General features: G+C 47.8%; 1 protein-coding gene across 2 annotated transcripts in view; it reads left to right on the forward strand.

Annotated features, from left to right (window-relative positions):
• Positions 1-6,438: 6,438 nt before the first annotated feature.
• RIMKLA (ribosomal modification protein rimK like family member A) overlaps positions 6,439-20,878 on the forward strand; it is a 30,504-nt gene continuing 16,064 nt past the window's right edge. The window contains exon 1 of one of the 2 annotated variants that reach the window (XM_044237977.1): positions 6,439-6,601. In XM_044237977.1, coding sequence (XP_044093912.1) covers positions 6,439-6,601 — 163 coding nt within the window. Of the gene's footprint in view, positions 6,602-20,438; positions 20,497-20,878 lie in introns of those variants that run through there. The other variant, XM_044237978.1, reaches the window with a different exon arrangement.

The raw sequence follows: 20,878 nt of genomic DNA on the forward strand, positions 1-20,878 counted from the left end.
CTGGATTACACACAGCAAAGAGAAGAAACTAGAACCCAAAAAGTGAGAGTCAAAGTCAGTGATTAACGGTTCTAGAATTTCAGATAATTTCTGTTAGTCATTAATTCTCTGATTTGCAATTATGTGTCCTGGACTGTCTTTTTTTTTTTTTTTAATATTTTATTTATTTATTTGTCAGAGAGAGAGAGGGAGAGAGAGCGAGCACAGGCAGACAGAGAGGCAGGCAGAGGCAGAGGGAGAAGCAGGCTCCCTGCCGTGCAAGGAGCCCGATGTGGGACTCGATCCCAGGACCCTGGGATCATGACCTGAGCCGAAGGCAGCTGCTTAACCAACTGAGCCACCCAGGCGTCCCATGTGTCCTGGACTGTCTTAATCTGAGTTACCATTCACCAGTAATGACCCAGTGCCCATTACTGTAACACTTACTCATTGCTAGCACATATTAATTGATTACAAAAATTCAGAAATGAAGAGCTTTCCTCTAGCTGAGGGCAGGGTGAGTTGAAGAAAGGCAACATGACAGGAGTTGCATTTGAGCTAAGCCTTGAAGAATGGATAAGAATTGGTCATGCAGAGGCTTTTCAGAGGAAGGGAACAGCATGGATAATCTGACCAAAGGCAAAATCACACATTTTTTCCAATACATATTTAGCAATGTCCACCATGTGCCAGGCGCTATGCAAGGTCCCAGGGATGTGAAGATGAATTTGGCTACATAGTCTTCTGTTATTATATCCTGCTATTTTTCTTTTCATTCTGTTATCGGTTTTCCACATCTATCATCTCTCTTTGGCCACATTTCTGCCAGGCCAGATCTTTCAGTGTGTGATGCTTCTTTTGCTCCCTGGTGCATTTTAACCTTCCATTGATGATCATTTCTCTAATTTACTGAGGTCAATTGCATTTTGATCTTCTATATACTTGGCACATTCATCTGCTCGGGGTCATATGTAATATTTATGAAGACTATCACTTTCTTTCCATTGTCCAGACCCACATCTCAATACCCTTTTGTGCCAATATGTACTGAAGGTTAGAAGTAAGATGAGAAATATAGCCCCAGAATCCCGGGTTACAAGACCTAGTACACTTGACCCTTGAACAACAGACTTGAACGGTATGCATCTATTTATACATGGATTTGTTTCAATAAATATAATATAGTACTATAAATGTATTCTCCTGCCCTTTAATTTTTTTAAGTTGCCTTGGACACAGGGTTTGAACTCACGACCCTGAAATCAAGAGTCAAATGCTCAACTAACTGAACCACCCAGGCATCCCTCCTTTTGATTTTTTTTTTCCTCCTTTTGATTTTCTTAATAACACTTTCTTTTCTCTGGCTTACTTTATTGTAAGAATATTGCAGAAAATACATAAAATATGCAAAATATCTGTTGTTTACATTATCAGTAAGACTTCTGGTCAATAGAAAGCTATTAGTAAGGTTTTTAGGGAGTCAAAAATTATACATGGACTTGTGATTGTGCAAGGGGTTGGCATCTCTAACTCTCATGTTACTCAAAGGCCAACTGTAAGGATACCTGGGTGGCTCAGTCAGTTAAGCGTCTGCCTTCGGCTCAGGTTATTATCCCAGGGTAGTGGGATCAAGTCCCACATTGGGCTCCTTGCTCAATGAGGAGCCTGCTTCTCCTCTGCCTGCTGCTTCCCCTGCTTGTGTTCTCTCTCTCTCTCTGACAAATAAACAAATAAAATCGCAAAACACACACACAAACACACACACACAGACACACACACACAGAGGCCAACTGTACATCTGTAATTGACCACAGTTTTGTCAACTGAAATCGCAATGATGTCTCTTAATGACAGTCATCACTATTTTCAACAGATACCTGAGTACCTACTACAGGTAGAAACAATGATACATGGCATCATGATGCATTGGCCCCAGTTCTTAAGAAGAGCCTTATAGTCTGGATGAGAAAGCAAATAGATGATGCCTAGTGGACTTTTCCATTCCTCTTCCTAACAAAGTAAGAGAGAACAGAATTGAGAATATGGAACATAGGAGGGAATTCCCTTCTCTTCTGCCATGTCTTTTTTTTTTTAATTTTAAAAAAGATTTTATTTATTTATTTGACACAGAGAGAGAGAGATCACAAGTAGGCAGAGTGGCAGAGAGAGGGAGAGGGGGAAACAGGCTCCTTGTTGAGCAGAGAGCCCGATGTGGGGCTCAATCCCAGGAGCCTGAGACCATGACCTGAGGAGAAGGCAGAGACTTAACCCACTGAACCACCCAGGCACCCCATGCCCTGTCTTCTTATTGGTTTCCCTTAGAAGGAAGAACTTGTTAATCAGATTGGTCAGAGCCCAGGATATCAATGAATGCATGTTTTACGTGGCTGGGGTCACTTTGGGTTGAGAGGTCACATGGCCATGTGTTGCCTTGCTCCCCATTTCCTGCTGAATAGGCCCAGCTCAGTCTCCAGCACATACTCAGAAGAGTAAATCTGGTCTGCTTCGCAGATCTGATCATCTCCTCCCCTCTTTCTGCAGGCACGCCCATGCATCCTGGCCCCAAAATGTAGAACGTGGAAGGGGAACAGGGAATTAGGAAGCAGCCCGAAACCTACGCCATGTCATTCAACCTCGTCTTCTGGCAGAGTTCTATTCTAGAGGTTACTGGGTGCTAGCTCAGGTATGAATAAAATGATCCTTTGGTTTCAATTCCAATTTCTTTCTCAAGTATAGTCCCCTTGGGAACCCTAAGGAGAGGAGACAAGATAAGCAGAGCAGGGTTTGACAATTCCTGGTCCTTGAGTATGGCAGACTCTATTTTTGGTTATGGTGGTTCACAAATGTTTGCAGCCCTTCTCTGTGGATGTCAGAGTTGGCCCGGTGAACCTGTTCTGACCACGAAAATGTATCAGTTCCAGGGTTGCTGTCCTGGATGAACTCGGCTCTCAGAGCCAGGTAGAAGTTCATCGTTCTCAAGGGGCTTTCCCTCTCTCTCTTGTGACAAGGTATGAAGAGCCAGTGTGTCATTCACATGATCACTTTTCTTTCACAAGACCAACATTGTCCTGGATATGGGTCACTTGATAAGCCTGGGTCACAGCACGAAGACAAACTAGAATGTAGTCAAGCTGACTGGCCATAAACATGTAGGGTATTTCAAGAAAAAACAAAACAAAACACTTTCTTGTTATTAGTCACTTTGAGATCATTAGTTACCACAGCCTAACTTACTTGGCATGTTTACCCTATTACCATCTGTATTAAGCACTGTGGTTTGTTCTTCTAACATCTTTTCTCCCTTCGTTTCTCCTAAGAAAACTCTCATTTTGCCCATGTTGTTCACCTAACTCTACATGTGCTTGGGGGAAGGGATTCTAATTCCAAGCCACAGGGGCAAATCATAACTAATTTAAGCCTTTCATGATAGTTTCTTCCTTCTTGATGGCGACTGTGTTTAGATGTGGGCATAAGAGACTGTGGGAAGTTGGCTTGAGGTCTTCCGAGACAGGTTTTCCGTGGCAATAAAAAGGGGCACATGGGAAGAAACAGTCTCTCTACTTCAGCCAGACATTATGTGGATGGATGTGTTAGGTGGAATTGTGGCAACCATTCTGTAACTATGAGGGACACTAACCTAAGAATATCAGCGTGGAAAGATATAAAGAATCTGGGTCCCCTGATAGTGTTATTTAGCTATTAAATGAACTAATTCTAAAGCTGACCTACCTCTAAATTTCTTGCTATGTGAGATCATATATTTTCCTTATTAAGACAATAGAATCTGGAATGGAGGGGAAACTAATGAGTTTAGTATTAGGGATGTTGAGGTGATGGCAGGACAGCATCCTTTCACATTGCTGAAGCTCAAGAGATGTCAAAATTAAACTTGAATTTGGGAGTCATCTACGGGGAAATATTATATAACAATACATCTGGGAAGATAATCCTATACCCGAAACATTATCTCCGTGCTTGAGGAATTTTGGTAGTATAACAAAACATTATACTTGGACAAGTGTAGCCATCTCCTAACTGGATATGCGCTGTCCCCGGTCCTCACCTGTCACCCATCCTGGGAAAGGAAGACCATAGGGGTGGTAGGAACCTGCTAGCAAGGGAGAGCAAATACACTGAGGAAGTAATGATACCACCTGGGTCCTCAGACCCTGCTCTCCTCAAGCCTGGATATGGACATGTATCTGCCTATGACTTACACGTTCTAATTTTGCATAGATGACTATGAACATGGATTATAAGAAACTTCTAAATTTACTTTTAAAAAAAAAAAAGATTTTATTTATCTGAGAGAGAGAGAGTGAGAGAGACCAAGAGAGGGGAGAAGGTCAGAGGGAGAAGCGGACTCCCTAAGCAGCTGGGATCCCGATGCGGGAGATCCCGGTGCTCTGGGATCATGACCTGAGCCGAAGGCAGTTACCAGCCTTGGCCCAGCCAAGCCACCCAGGCACCCTAAATTTATTGACTCTTATCTAGCTTTTAGTAAACAACTGTTCCAGCAAACTATGGTTCATCCTCTCATAGACATCCTATGTGTGATACTGGGAAAGCCCCATAGGGAGCCCCAGGGTCAACAAAATGAACACCATGAAGTACCAAGAAAATGGTCAATGTAGCGGATGGAGTCTCTAGTGCCCAAGGTGATCCGTGGTTAGGAGATAGTTTTGGGGGCGCCTGGGAGGCTCAGTCAATTGAGTGCAGGGATCTTGATTTTGGTTCAGGTCACAATCTTTGGCTGGTGTTCCCTGCCTCCCCCCATGAGCTCCACACTCAGATGGAGTCTGCTTGAGATTCTTTCCCTCTCCCTTTGCCCCTCCCTTCACTCATGCGCTGGCACTCTCTCTCTCTAAGATAAATAAATAAAATCTTAAAAAAAAAAAAAGATTTAAAAAAATCTGATACAGAGAAAGAGACAGCACAGCAGGGGGAGCTGCAGGGGAAGAGGGAGAAGCAAACACCCCGCTGAGTAGGGAGACTGATGTGGGGCTGGTTCCCAGGACCCCGAGATCATGATCTGAGCTGAAAGCAGATAGTTAACCGACCCAGGCACTCAGACACCCTTAAATTAAATAAATAAAATCTTAAAAAAAAAAAAGATAGATTTGGAAGATACTAATCTATAGGGCACTAGTTTATTGATACTTTAAGAAAATAGATGGGGATACTTAAAGAATTAATTTTTGATATAACTTTTCCAAAGGCATATCCAGTGGGTAAACGCACATATCTGCCTAATGCTTACAGTGAAACCTATACTTTACCCGAGACATTTTAAAATGGGTTTCTAAGTTGTCACCGCTGGGCCTGCACTGAAATTACTCTTGCTTCCCTAAGCCCCCCCCCCAAAATACATTTTCATGAGCTGGAAGAACAAATGCAATCTTAAAGATGGCTAACTTCAGTCTTGCAGTTATTTAGAAAGGATCTGGCTTCAAACATTGTTTGCAGGCAGAATTTGTAATTGGCTAGGACCAAGGACGGTATTTAAAGATGACTCAGTGGTACGGCCCGGGGCGGGGGATGATGGGGAAAGACCAGGCAGGCAGTGGTCTCTCTAAAAGAAGTCTTAGACCCGTTTTCATCATATTGAGGTTCTGAGGCCCAGAGCCGCCGCAAACTAGGAGGTGCTGTCCAGTGTAAGAATATCGGAGACCCCGAGAAATGCACCTTCAAATGATCCGATTGGAGGCGGCTAAAACCCAACCCCCCTCAACCGCCACCCCCAGCTCCAGGCCAGGATTTCCGCCAAGAATTCCAAAGCCACGGTCCAACTGGGGGCCTAGCCGGGTGACCTTCGCCAGGCTCCAGAATTCCCCTTGGGACGTCCCCGAGGCCCTGTTCCGGACTCTGCCGGGGCTCACCGGTGCCCTCGGCCCCGGATGCTCGCGACCGCCTTCGGGACGCATCCCGCAGCGCATCGTTACTCCGGGAGTCAGGTCATCCTCTCCGCCCCGCGGGACACCGCCCCGGCCCCTCCCGCTCCCGCCGCCCCACCCAGGCCGGCAGCGCCACGCCCACCGGGGGGGTCCCGGGCGGGGCCGGGGATGCCCTCCCGCGGCCGCACCACCCCCAGCCGGCGGCCCGAGGGCTTCCCGAGGCCCGGAGCCCCGCCCGCCGCCCCTCCCCCGGCCGCCGCAGGCCCCGGGCCCGGCCGCCCCTCCCCGGGCGCCGCCCGCCGAGGCCGCCTCTGCAGCTGGCCGCGCGGCCGGCCCGCGCCCGCCGCCGCGCGCTGATTGGCTGACGGGTGCCGGCGGCGGCGCTGAGTGGCCGGGCAGATTCGCTGGGTCAGGGCTGCAGAGGCGCCTGGCGCACCGGCGGGAGCGGAGCCGCGGCGCGCGCTCGCCCCGGACGCCGGCCGGCGGCCGCCAGCCAGCCTGAGCGAGCGGCCCGGGGCGTCGAGGGGGCCCGCGCGGCGCGCCAGGCGCCGCCGCCCTGGCCGCCATGTGCTCCCAGCTCTGGTTCCTGACGGACCGGCGCATCCGCGAGGACTACCCGCAGGTGCAGATCCTGCGCGCCCTCCGGCAGCGCTGCTCCGAGCAGGACGTGCGCTTCCGGGCGGTGCTCATGGACCAGATCGCCGTCACCGTCGTCGGCGGCCACCTCGGTGAGCGAGGCGGGCCCCGGGAGGGCGGGGAGGCGCGTCGGGGTCCCCGGGAGTCGGCCGGTGGGCGCGCGCACCCGGGCCTCCTCCAGCCAAGTCTCCTTCGGGTCCCCCAGACCAGCAGCCCTCCCCCGCGAGCCCTCCTTGGGTTAGAGAAAGCCCCTAACCTTGAGAGCTGCCTTTGACCACCACCGTCCGCCCTGAGGCCAAGATTTGAGAACGGGATTCCGCGTACTTAGGGGACTTTGTTTTGGAAGGAACTCGAATTCGCCTGAAGCTGCATGGAGGTCCGAGGAAAATCAAGCTGCAAACCCCGTATTTGCAAATTCTGCTCGCATTCGTGCCCTGTCAGGATAGCTTTATAGAAACGCTCACCACATTTTACGAATTGCCATTACAGTGAATGTTTTAAAAAGTTTTTCAGGAGTGTGTAAGTACGAGTAATGCACTATAGAATTATCATTCCCAAACTAGGAACCTACATAGGGGGAGAAATTTACGACTGGAGTCCCTTCTTGAGTGTGTAAGTGGGAGAGTAGACCGTTGATGGGTTTTTAAAAACTCATCCTCCTTCCTAAAAGTGTTGAATTCTGATTCCAGAAAAGCCAAGATTTCAGGTCCAGACCATTCTGGCCTCATATTTCTCCACTGCTGTGTCCAAGAGACATTTTTGGGTAAGACATGGTTATCATCTGTGACCCTGACCTCAAAAGGTTAACTATGTGTTTTAGATATTCTTAATTATTTTTAATACAAGCAGTCTCCTCCTGGAACCATTGGTTTAGGAACCCCCTCTAACCTGCAGTTTGAGTGGCTTCAGCCTCTACTCTAGACGTAACCCAGCTACTTCACTGGCGATCAGATGTGGGACTGGAGGCAGGGGGAATTTGGGCCCAGTTCAGGGTGCGTTTTTAACCATACCTGGTTAAATAAGATTATAATTTGTTACTCTTCTTTAGCAGAGGAAAGGGATTCCTTTCCCTTTCTAGACAGGTGACTTAAAGGAGTTTCGAATATGTCCTGTGTATAAGGTATCTGTTCTAGGTGTTTTATCCATAAAATTATCTAAACCCTTCATAAGTAATATCAGACTGTATAGCCCCCCTGATAAATATACTACAAGCTTTAGGTGTCATATGTTTAGTCTAAAACAGTGTGTCATCTATAAGGGGTACTGTCTGTTGATTCTTGATTTGCTAAAACTCTTACAGTTAGTTAATGTAGAACTGGATTCCAGAACAAGCCGTCTGCAAATCTGGTTTCTTAGCACAGCTTTGCTGCTAACAAGTATCTTGGCTTTGCCTTGACGAGGTCACTTCATGTCTTTGAACCTCAGGTTTCTTGTTTATATAAAACTAAGGGTTAAGGTAGTTCTAGCTCTAAAATTGTTCAGTGGAATTATGTTATCTTTTACTGATCTAGATCTAGGATATACATCTTTCTACCCCCAGCGTTAGTTTGTTTCCTCTTCATTTTATTGATTTATTTTGCAGCGTGTAAAGATGCCTTTTTTGAGCTACAGCAGTTGAAGTTCCACATCATATTTCTGTTGTAGACCCATCTGGCATTCTGTGAAGGAGTAGGGAAATTCTCTCTGTTTTGTGTCTAAAACCCCATTGGAGGAGCGCCTGGCTGGCTCAGTTGGTAGAACATATAGCTCTTGATCTTGGGGGGTTGTGAGTTTGAGTACTATGTTGGGCATGGAGGTTACTTTTTTTTTTTTTTTAAATATTTTATTTATTTATTTGACAGAGAGAGATCACAAGTAGGCAGAGAGGCAGGCAGAGAGAGAGGAGGAAGCAGGCTCCCTGCCAAGCAGAGAGCCCGATGCCGGGCTCGATCCCAGGACCCCGGGATCATGACCTGAGCCGAAAGCAGAGGCTTTAACACACTGAGCCACAGGCGCCCCTGGAGGTTACTTTTTAAAAAAATTTAAAAAAACAAACCATTTTAAAGAATCGGTCCTAGAGAAAGAAAATTGTTTTCTTTTTCAGCAGGAAAACCCTTTAAACCCTTTTGTTTAGTGTCTTAAATTTTACAGGAATTCATGTGTGAATGTATCTCTGTCTCTTTGCAAACCAGAAGTTACTTCTTTCTAAACTACGAGAAAATATAGTTGCTGGAGTAACTGCAGGCAGGCATTTTTTGAAGGAGTTTTAATCTTTTGTTAATTCAGAGATACCCAGACACAATTCTTGACACATAAAACAAACCTATCAGATCACTCTTTCTGCCAGCCAAAGCAGAGATAAGATTTATTTGTCATGGGGGTGGGTTAATTGAAGCCCAAGGGGTAAGCTCTGTGCAAAGAGTGAGCTCCTTTGCTTGTTCAGTGCTGTAATCATGACTCGAACAGGGTCTTGCAGTAATACGCACTCAGTGAATATTTTTTTGAGTGAATAAAGGGATGCGCTCTATTTCCCAGTATCTTCTATCGTCAGACTACAGAAAAGCCTTGCAATTTGCTGAGCCAAGTATTCCTCTGGAGTAAACTCTAGAACTTACTGGCTTTGAAATGCAGAGAAATAGTTACTGATATTAATGACATTTCCCATTTGCAAATTATTGAGGGTGAGAGCTGGGAAAGCCTTTAAGATCATCCATCCTGACCCTTTCGTTTTACTAATGAAGAACCCGACGCTCAAAGATACTCAGTGCCATCCAGCTGGTTAGCAGCTAACTACAGTTCAAGACCCGATCTAATTCCCGTCTCTGGATACAGAATAAGCATGTGCGAGAGCATTTGCAGCCCATGGTACCTTTTTCCGTGGATGTGGAATTGAACTGAGTTGAATTACCCTGAGGCTAGACAGTGACTTTGCAAAGTGATTTTAAAATTTAGCAAGTTAGGGGCGCCTGGGTGGCTCAGTGGGTTAAGCCTCTGCCTTCAGCTCAGGTAATGATTCCAGGGTCCTGGGATGGAGCCCCACATCAGGCTCTCTGCTCAGCGGGGAGCCTGCTTCCCCCCCTCTCTCTCTGCCTGCCTCTCTGCCTACTTGTGATCTCTGTATGTCAAGTAAATAAATAAAATCTTAAAAAAAAAATTTAGGAAGTTAAGGCACCCCCTTTACCAAGTCTCCTTCTCGAGATTAGTGCAAGGGGGTCCATGCAGGAGTCCCTTTGGAACAGTCGGAGCAGGATATCAGCCAATTACTTAAATTCTTTCCTAAGCTTCCCTCTGTGGAGGCTAGTAGGACCCTAAATCCAGAAACGAAAATTTCAGGTTCTGTCTGGAAATAGGATTCATACAAGAGATGGAAAGTTTGGGATTTAAAGATTGCAGTTATTTAAACAAGGTAATACGAGTAAGCTGAAGATGTCATGCACATGCAAGGTTTGTGGTGAGTGATGTTGCTGCCCCAGCGCAGGTTTGCATGGGATGAGTGGGAATGGCCGCTGGGAAGAGTTAATGACCTTCGGGTGGCTGAAGCAGTCCTGCAGGGAACGCTTTCCCTTCACCCTTCAGCAGGACGTGGCATAATGAGCGCCATGCCCATCTCCGTTCCTTCTTGGAAACCGCAAGTGGTTCATTCGTTCAACGGATATCTCTTAATTACTCTCTACCGTGGGCTAGTGTGGTGGTGCGTATGTCACCCAAATACACAGTCAGAGTCAAAGCAAAATACGCATGGTGTTTATGATGGACCAGGCAGAGGTTGGGGTTCTTTCTACAAATTAACTCTATAAACATCAGTAAGATATCTGGCACGTAGTACTGGCTGGCAGGACCAGTACTCAGGAATCGCAGGCTCAGCGAACTTGGTTTCCTCCCTTCCACTCCACCCCATCCGTGCACCGCCTGCCCTGACTTCACCTGAATCCCCGTGGTGCCCATCGGTCTGCTCCCTCTCCCTCACCTGGCACGCTTGCATTCATTCCTCCTTCCGCTCAGCTCACATCTCTCATCTCTCTGAGGTCTTTCTTGAGCTCCCCTCCCCTCAGGCAATCCCTTTCCCATCTGCTGCTAAGTAACGTTGTTGAAAATAGCATCCATCATATTTTATTGTAATTTATCTATTTACAAAGTTTATAGTCTCTCTCTTTCGCCCTCCCTCCCTCAATGCCTGGGAATCCCCCAGATGCGTGCTCCATAACTGGTACCCAGTAGGCCTCCAGTTAATGTTTGGATGGTTGAGTGAAGGGCCTGAGAGGCTTATTTGAAGCATAGGGGACTTTTTGCCGTAATTAGGTTCTGTTTGGGAAATCATGTTTGGATGTGTGAAGGTTGTTGTGATGAGCCGTTCTCTGAGGGCACAGTCACCCATGCAAATTAAGTTCTTTGACCACCCACGGGCCTTTACAACGACAATTTCTGGTCTCAGGAAACAAGTATAGTCACAAACTGAGGGACAGGCATCAAGACCGGAAAAATGCTTCTGACCTGGAAATGAGGGTGTGTAACAGTTTGTCTCTGAGGAGCAGAATGATTCAGCATTCCTTGCCTTCCTTTTGGAGCTGAAACCTTGGTGGCCATATGGCGATTTCTAGGTCAGGTTCTTTTTTAAGTAAATTTTTATTTACTTATTTAAGATTTATTTATTTATTTTGGGGGGGGTGGGCGCCTGCGAGTAGGGGGAGGGGCAGAGGGAGAGAGTCCTTTCCAGCAGATACCCTGCTGAGCATGGAGCCCTTCGTTGGGGGTTCAGTCCCTGGGAGATCATGACCCTAGCTGAAACCAAGAGTCAGACACCCAACCGACTGAACCACCCAGGTCAGGTTCTTTAAATTAAGGTGTCTGGGATACTTTTCCTTGGTTCCTTGTAGTAATCAGGTGAGTAAGATTGAAATATTTGGGTGGGGGGAATCCTAACTGAATTGGAGGAAAAGGTCATATTGCAGACTTCCAGAAGACAACAGAGGCCTCATGGAGAAGGGAAGGACTCCTGTTGCTATGTAAGCAAGCACTAGCAGACAAGGATACCATGCTAACCTAGGGCACAGAGGTCGATCGTTGACCTCGCTCTCTGCCAAAGGCCTGTGCCTGACACCCTGTAATCTGAATAAACCACCATACAGGACTAGTGGATGAGTCAGAGAGCGGATGCAGGCACCTACCGTGTACTGTTTCTAAGCGGATGTGAGTACTGAATGGATAATCTTTACCCCGAGTGTCCTCGTTTATATCCATGGGCCAATCTCAAGGACTGAATGAGAGTGGATTGGATGTGTAGCTTATGATTCTTTTTTTTTAAACTTCTTAAAAAAGATTTTATTTACTTGACAGAGAGAGATCACAAGTAGGCAGAGAGGCAGGCAAAGAGAGGGGAGGGGGAGAAGCAGGCTCTCCGCCGAGCAGAGAGCCCAATGCGGGACTCGATCCCAGGACCCTGGGATCATGACCTGAGCTGAAGGCAGAGGCTTTAACCCATTGAGCCACCCAGACACCCCTCGTTTATGATTCTCACAGTAGTTTTTAGAGATACCTCATAAACTGTGTCGGAAAGAGTTCTAGAGCCAGTAGACTGGGATCCTGAGTAGATCTCAAAGCCTTACTTACAGATTTCTGGACCACCTCTTGCCGCCACCATCGCACTTCCACCAAATTGGTTAGGCTTGCCTGGTGGGAGAGGTAGAGCCATCATCAGAGATGTCGGTGTCCTGCCCATCCATCTACACCTCCTCCTTGGCCCTCCCCTTAGCAGGGAGTCCAGTGACATCCCAGTAGGGCACTGCTAGCTCACCGCACTCCACCCCCTTCTCCAGGGGCTAAGTGTGCCACCTTGCCCACTTTGCTGAGAAACTTCACCTTATTATTTTAACACAAACCTACAGCGTGGTCTGAAGTTTTCCATCTATTTCTATTTGATCCTTCATTATCAAAAAGGAACTCAAGAACCCCCCCCCCCACACCAAGAGAAAGTGATAAATTTAAGTTACTTTGCATTGAGAAACTAACAAGAATAATGGTTCTTTATTTCTGCAACTCTGTTATTAATGCTCCAGTATCTTTTATGTGCCTTGATCTTCACAACCATCCTACTTGTTCCACAGCTTTTGCCTGCCCATCTGTGCCAGGCACTGTGCTATGTACTGGAGGTAGAATGAAGAGGATGAACACAACCTCCATCCTCATGGTTAAGATTTCCTTCATTCATTTGGTCAGCAAATACCTGCTGATTACCTGCTGTGTGTAACGTATCATTCTAGGTACTAGAAACTGACACCCAGAGAGACCGGGTGCCTCTCCAGGAAATTACAGTCTAGATGGGAGAGAGAGGATATAAACAAGATAAGTCAAATATATAGTATGTTGGTGAAAAGGGCTAAGGAGGAAAAAGCAGGGAAGGGGAATGGAAGGATAGGATGTTTCTGGAGGTAGAGGAGGGGATGCAGTTTTGGATAGGGGGGCTGGGGTGATCCTTAGCTAGGAGCTGATGTTCAAGTAAAGACCTGAAGGAGGTGAGGAAGCAAGCCATTTAGGTGTCTGGGATCGGGGGCGCCTGGGTGGCTCAGTAAGTTAAGTGTCTGCCTTCAGCTCAGGTCAGGATCGTGGGGTCCTGGCATTGGGCCCCACTTCAGGCTCCCTGCTCAGGGGAGAGCCTGCGTCTCCCTCTGCCTCTGCCCCTGCCCCCACTTTGCCTCGCTTTCTCTTCTCTCTGTCTCAAATAAATAAAATCTTTTAAAAAATTGCTATCTGGGATTAGAGTAGTATAGGCAAGAGGGAGCGACAAATCAACCTGTGGCCAGAGCGGAGTGAACCACCAAGGGCAAGTATTAGGAGAGAAGGTCAGAAAAGTGGAGGATAGGGGGAAAAGTGCCAATGTATAGGGCCTTGTGGGTCATGGAAGGATTTTTATTTTTTATTTGTTTAAGTAGGCTCCATGCCTAGTGTGGACCCCAACACGGGGCTTGAACTTACAACCCCAAGATCAAGACCTGAGCTGAGGTCAAGAGTTGGACACTTAGCTGACTGAGCCACCAAGTGCCCTGGTCATGGAAGGACTTTGTATTTTACTCTGGATGTGCTGGGAATCTGTTGAAGGGTTTTGAGCAGAGGGGTGACATGATCTCCCTTATGGTCACAGGGTCATTTTGATCACAGTGTTGAGAACAGACAGATGGTAGTGAGGGCAGAGGCAGGGAGATCACTGAGGTCATTGCTACAATTCAGGTCTGGAGAGATGATAATTTTTGGATTAGAATGATTTCAGGGGAGGAGGTGCATAGTGACTGGATTTTGGATAGACTTTGAAGACGAAGTTGTCAGGACTTGCCTGACATCAGATGTTGGATGTTCAGGAAAGACTAGACAAGGAGGACTCCAGTGTGTCTGTCCTGAGCAGCTAGAAGAATAGTGTGCCACTTACGCATATGGAAAGGGTATAGGAGTAGGTTTGGATAGGTGGTGAGGATCAGGACTGAGTCCAAGATGCCCATGAGACATCCACGTGGGAAATGTCACGTAGGCAGCTTCATCTTGCTGGGGATATAGAGCAAGCCCTGGCCTGAAGATATCCAAAGTAAAAGCATCTGCAGACACCTGGCAAGGGAATGACTCCAGATAGAAGAGAGAAGAGGTCTAGGGACTGAGCAGCCGGCGAAGAATCCTCAGTATATGGGATGAAGAAATCCAGGAGTGAGTGGCATCTTGGAAGCCAAGTGGAGAAAGTAGTCAAAGAGGGAAGACGTGATCAGATGGTGTCAGGTTTGGCTGGTTGATCAAGTCAGATGAGGGTTGAGAATGGACCACTGGATTTAACAATGTGGCCTTAGTGTCAGGTGTCCCTGAGAAGTCTCATGACGTAATGGAAACCAGGGAATACACAGGGTCTTAAAGAGTCTTGTAAAGGGAAGGCGAGAAATGCATTGATAGCCAGCTGGAAGCTGAATTGTGTCCTCCCCCCCCACAATTTTCTCTCTCACTCTGCCTTCTGAGGTTACAGCAAGAAGGCAGCTGTCTGCAAGCCAGGAACAGGGCCCTCACCAGAACCCAGTCATGCCAGCACCCTATCAGACTTCCAGTCCCTAGAACCAGGAGAAATAAATTTCTCTTGCTCAAGCCACCCAGTCTGTGGTTATTTTGTTACTGCAGCCTGAGCTGTCTCAGACCTTGCTCAGATGGGAGATGGGTTTGGGAAGTTTTTCTTGAAGATGAGAGAATTAATAGCATGTTGTATGCTTGCATGAGTGATCCAATGGTGACAAATTGATGATGCAGGGGAAGGAGGTGAATCACCCAAGCAGTGTTTAAAGTGAGTGAGAGGGGTTGGGATCTATTGCATATTTTCAAGGAATTAGCCTGAGCTAGGAGCAAGGGCACTTCAGCTGTTCTAAGAGAGAATGTAACCTATAAGACTCAGGTGCAGGCAGGTAGGTAGACGTGCTTGTGGGAGCTTGTAGAGCATTTCCTTTCTGATTGCTTCAGTTTCTCTTCTCGCAGTAGGAAGAGGGAGAAGGAGAAGGAGGGAGGAAGTAGCAGAATGAAAAGTGAAATCGTTGTCTTGGGTCAGGGAGAACGAATGGACTGGGGAAATAGGGTGCTTGCCAGGAGGCAGGAAGGATGCCCTTGAGACCAGTCAGCAGATCTGTGTGTTGTTTTCTCTGTATTCCATTGCGCAGGAGGGCACACGAGGTAGGCTGAGTTGGATCGGTCTAACCAGGGACATGGTTTAGCCAAGCAAGGAATAGGTACAGGATCTGAGGATGTACCGTCGGTTTGCAGATGCATGCTATGGTGTCCAAATGTGGACTTGAAATAGGTTAAGAGGGGAAGTGAGGGACAGTGCAAAGGCGGGGACCCATGCACGGTAGTTCCTGGAGTCAAAGATAGTAAGCCAGAAAGGGAGGAGACAGTTACTAGAATTATGATGAGTGCATAAAGTCTAGAATCACCCAGAGTCGTGGCTGAGGCAGGGTGGTGGATAGCATCCTTGGAGGAAATGAGGTCAGGAAAGGGACCTGGGCATTGGACGAATTTTGCCCAGGGATGTATCTCTCTCTCTATATATATATACACACACACATATTTATGATTTTATTTATTTATTTGACAGAGAGAGAGAGACGGCGAGAGAGGGAGCAGAAGCAGGGGGAGTGGGAGAGGGAGAAGCAGGTTTCCTACTGAGCCCAGAGCCTTGTGCGGGGCTTGATCCCAGGACCCTGGGATCATGACCTGAGCCAAAGGCAGAGGCTTAATGACTGAGCCTCTGCAGAGACTTAACGACTGAGCCACCCAGGCGCCCCTGCCCAGGGATGTTGAAATCACCACCAGCTGTGACAGTGTGGGGGGCCCCTGAGTCAGGAGCTAAAGCTCCAGGGACGGAGGTGGGTGGCTGGGGTTCCTGATGACCTGCACAAGGGGAGTGATGACAGCGGCCCAGAGTTTTAGGGGAGGGAGAGGAGGATAGCCTGGAAGCCACGGTGAAGAGCAAGGAGCATCTCTCCCACTGGCAGGCTCAGGAATCCCAGCGGCCAGGGAGAGAGAACAACCACAACTGGGAAGGGACACTGGGGAAGCATCGTTACTGGGGAGAGCCGGGGGTCAGCTGCACTCAGGAAAAGAAGGCAAAGGGAACACTCCCCAGAAAGGTCAAGGATAGGGGATTTGCATCCCAGAGGGGAGTGCAAAGGGGAGAAAGAGTGGAAGAAGGGAGCAGAAAAGACAATGTCAGAGCCAGGTGGGGTTTAGCATCTAGCGAAATGAGGCTGCCTGGGAGACTGGAGTCTTGGGTGATCGATAAACGAAAGGGATAAAGGGTTTGCTGAACCTTGTCTTCATGGTTGCAAGGAAGCTGGTGTTGGTAAGATGGGGGGATGGGATGGGGATTGGGCGACAGTTGCCAAGTTCTGGGACTCTTCCATTTGACAGAAGAGGAAACTCATCCCCGGAGAGACGTGTGTCTTGCCAAGTTGTTAAATGACAATAAGGAATTAAGTCAAGTCTCTGACTTGGAGGCTAGTGCTTTATCCATTTCCCCATAATTGGCTTTCAGCTCAAGTCAGTCCAACCTCTTGCAGTGCCTTTATAAATACATGCGCCCTGAGATATCCCTCAGCTCAGGGCTTTGAAGATGCCAGGCCTTGACTGTGGATTTCTTTCCGAGAGGTAGACGTTATGCATTTATTTGTTTTACATATTTCTTCTGAGCCCAGAGGAACCATGAGTCAGTATCTCCTTTCTGAAACTTTCCGTGGTTCTCTCTCAGAGATTATCCCTAACTGCTCCCTCCTCCTCTGCCATCCCCATACCCTGATTCATACGCCTGTTAGACCACTTCTCATAATGTGTTAGAATCAGTCGCCCCCTTCTCCCCACCCCCTGCCCAAACCAGACTGCTAACTGCCGAACACCCAGGTGCTCTGCACAGGTCAACAGCATTCATCACAGTTGTGTGTGGTCTTTCTTCTTCAATTCCAGGGATTACCCCTCCAGCCCCATGCCCAGCCTTCAAGATGGCGCCTGTTCCTCAACTGTCGTGGTCCTTCCATGTCCCTGTTGCCCTTACCATTTGGTGGCCCTGGGGCCCACATATGCATGGCAAGCAGGAGGGGCCAGGAAATTACTACCACACCGGTGGAGCAGCTTTCAACCAAAGACAGTGGATGTATGAAAATTACCGGTGGCCGGCTTCCTCTCCCCTCGGGTGGGATGGCTGAGACGTGTGCCCTAAACCATTGCTTGTTGTCATGAGTAAGCCCCAGTTGCCAAGGGGGTCCCTCACTGGACAACACCTCCTGTCTTGGCCACATTGTCTCTTCCCCCCCCCCCACCTGGGTTTGCTGAAATTACCACTCTAATAATAAACTTCCTGCACTTGTCTCGGGGAATGCTTCTGGCGTACCCCTGAACTGACCCTGGACTTGGCCCGGAGTAGGAGCTAGATAAATATTTGCTGAGCAGATGTGTTGAGTGATGGACTGAATGAATCTTTAGATTGTGTCTATATGTCCATAAGGAGACAAGTTCCTCGTAGGCACAGATCACCTCGTTCAGCCTGGTATCCCTGCTTAATAGTGTGTCTGACTCATCCCAACAGTTCAATAAAGGTTGAAGTGAATTAAATGACCTGAAAACAGCAGTTGGTGGGGAACAAAAGGGGCCACGTAGTGACTGTGGGTTTTAATGAGGTGGAGGTAAGATTTCTTTGGGCAGTGAAACAAAGAGCTTTAAAGGAAGGAGGAGTGGTGATAGCATGTCCTCCCTAAAAATAAAAATAACTTCCTTAGGAGAAAGTGGGGGTAGGGTGGAAGGCAACCAGGGAAAACCTGGAGCATCCCTGAGACGCGAGCCGGATCGTGTTTCAAATGGCACATCTTCACAGTGCGCGACAAGGTAATGCTGAGCTGTCCTTGCCTTATCCACTTACTCTGTTTATACTCTCGCCTCCTTTCTGACAACTTGCAGAGTGTCCCTGCCAGCCACTGTCGCATGGTCCTGTGAGAATAGAGGGGTTCTAAATGCTGCCAGGAGTGCGGTTCTTGCTGGCCGTCTTGCCATCATGTCCTATGATTTTCTTACTTCTGTCTTTCTTTTTTTAAAAAATATTTTATTTATTTATTTGACAGGCAGAGATCACAAGTACGCAGTAGAGGCAGAGGGGGAAGCAGGCTCCCTGCTGAGCAGAGAGCCCAATGCGGGACTCGATCCCAAGACCCTGGGATCATGACCTGAGCTGAAGGCAGAGGCGTAGTCCACTGAGCCACCCATGCGCCCTTGATTTTATTTCTTCTGCTTGCTCTGTACATGAAGGTTTTTTCCTAGTGCACTAGAAACTGGTTTGCTTTTGAAGCTTTCTCTTGTGAAGCAGGGGTTGTGTGTGCGTGTGCGTGTGCATGCGTGTGTGTGTGCTTGTGTAGGCACAGCAGTCGGGAGGACAGTGAGCCCTCATGCCTCAGTTCCTCGTTAGCATGGAGACTTGCAGAGTCAGATCTGTTGCAGGGATCCATATGACAAGAAATCTTTCATTTATTTATTTACCTAATTTAATAAAAAAGATTGAGTGGCGAGAGAGAGCAGAGCGGGGAGGGACAGAGGAAGAGGAAGAGAGAAACTCTAAGCAGACTCGGAGCAGAGTGCGGAGCCTGATGCAGGGCTCAATCTCCCAACCCTGAGATCCCAACCTGAGCCGAAACCAAGAGTTGGGGGCTTCACCAACTGCGTCTCCCCAGTGTCCCTAATTTTTTTTTTAATTAATCTCTACACCCATTGTGGGGCTCAAACTCACAACTCTGAGATCAAGAGCCGCGTGCTCTACTGACCGAATCAGTCAGGTGCCCTGAGAAAATTTTCATTTAAATGAGGTAAGACATGTGAAAGGTCTCAGCAAAGTACCAAAAACACAACAGGTGCTCCATAAAAATTCTCAACCAGATTCTGATCTGAGTGTCTGCACCTTGGACTGTCCGTATATTTTCTATTTCCCTCTATGGGTATGAAGGATTGAGGATGGTTCTTAATTTTTAGAGCTCTACTTTCTAAGAGTGATTCGCTTCTTTCTAAAGCTATTTCTTGGTATTACAGAGTACATTTCTTTGCTGTTGTATGTACAATGTGCAAGTCTAGTTTTATAGAATTAATTTAATCTGATACATGAGTTAGAAAAGAACAGGCCCAGTTCTTTGAGAAAAGTCCCATTTTTCCAGAGTGCTTGGGTGGCTCATTCATTAAGTGTCTGCCTTTGGCCCAGGTCATAGTCCCAAGGTCCTGGGTTTGAGCACCGTGTTGGACTCCCTGCTCGGGAGGAAGCCTGTTTCTCCCTTTCCCATTCCCCCTGCTTGGGTTTCTTCTCTCTCTGTCTCTCTCTGTCAAATAAATAAATAAATAATCTTAAAAAAAACCCGAAAAAGTCCCATTTTTCTATCTTGTTTTTAATGTAGTAAAATATTTCCAAATATAAATAACAGTTCAAAAGAACATGAGAATATAATGAACCATGAAAGTAGATTATTCTTTTTAGAAGTAATAAGGAAAAAGTACTGTTGCGGCTTCACATGGTTGATTTCGACTAGGTTGGCCATTGGTCCCTGTACTAATTAGTTTATGGTCTGATATTTTTCATTGTCTTACTGACCTGTTTTGGGACAGAGTGATATAGTTAAAAAAAAAAAAAAAGTGGTTTGAGGCAAAATAGTACATTTCAAGCCCAGCCTAAGAGTCTGGGAGACCCCAAATAATATTCCAGAAACAGCTCTGCTCCCTTCCTCTTGCCCTGTTCCCCATGACAAGGTGATGCCCACTGGGCACTAGTCCAGTGAGATCCCTTGTTCTCTGAGGCCACGAGCCTCGCATTGCTGAGCGCTTTCCATACAAGCAGCTGCAGCCAAGCAGAGCCCTGCCCGCCCGCATGGCCGGCATCAGCTCTTCACTCCCTTGGCTTAAGGCCTGTGGACGGCAGTGAAAATGTTAAGGACTCCGGGAAAGGTGACACATTTAAGCCACATCCTGTATTAAGTTGGTCAGGTCCTTTCCTGAGAGCAGATAGGGATGGGACGAGGGGGAGCCATTACCAAGTGGTTCAAGGTCTCAGAACTTAGCAGCAGGTTTGCCAAGAGCCAACCTCACACCCAAGTTGTCCTTGGCCGTGGCCGTGTGGATCCGCAGTTTGTGTGGGTGCCACGGGAGAGTGGCTGCCTCTTGTCCCCTACTTCTAGAAGTGGTGATGTCCCTAGGAGTAGGTGGCAAAGAGAACGGGGATGAACGGGGCAGGCAAAGATACCCACGGCAGGGACGCCGGCACCGTGAACACGGGCAGAGGAGGACTGTGCAGATCTGTTCCTGGGCCTGGCCCGGCCCTCCGCTCAGAGCTGGAAGCCGGCACGGTCAGAGCCCACACCTGTCTGGTTGGTGTAGAGCCTCTTCGGCCCCTCTTTAACCCATTCCATTCTTCATTTATTGAAGGCTTCAGTTGGAATGAGCCAGGCCCAAAGATTTACCTTTGGAGGAGAGAGATGAAGTTCTGGTAAGATTTCCTAGGTGTCTGTGAACCTGCTTGGGGCTGAGCTGTCTCCGTCCACCTGTGGCTGGTATTTCCCAAAGCGACTGAATTCTTCTCTTCCCATTTAGAAGTTTAACTGTTCGTCTGTGGCCTCATGTTGGGACTTGAAAGCCACACGTTTCTGCTGCTTCTCATTTCTCTAGGTCACTTTTCTGTTGCAAAGCCATCTTTCCCATCAGGTGGTGCAAGCCTCCCTAAGCTGTTCCCCACCCCCACCCCTCTCCCCTGCTCGGTGGAGTGTGTGTGCCGTGGCGACGCCAGCCCCCGACGTGTGGACGGCTCTGGAGAGTTTTCAGAGCAGATTTGCACATATCCCTGCATCCCTTGATGTCGTCCTGGGCTGTTG

This window comes from Neovison vison, chromosome 2 (assembly GCF_020171115.1).
Source record: "Neovison vison isolate M4711 chromosome 2, ASM_NN_V1, whole genome shotgun sequence".
Lineage (NCBI taxonomy): Eukaryota > Metazoa > Chordata > Mammalia > Carnivora > Mustelidae > Neogale > Neogale vison.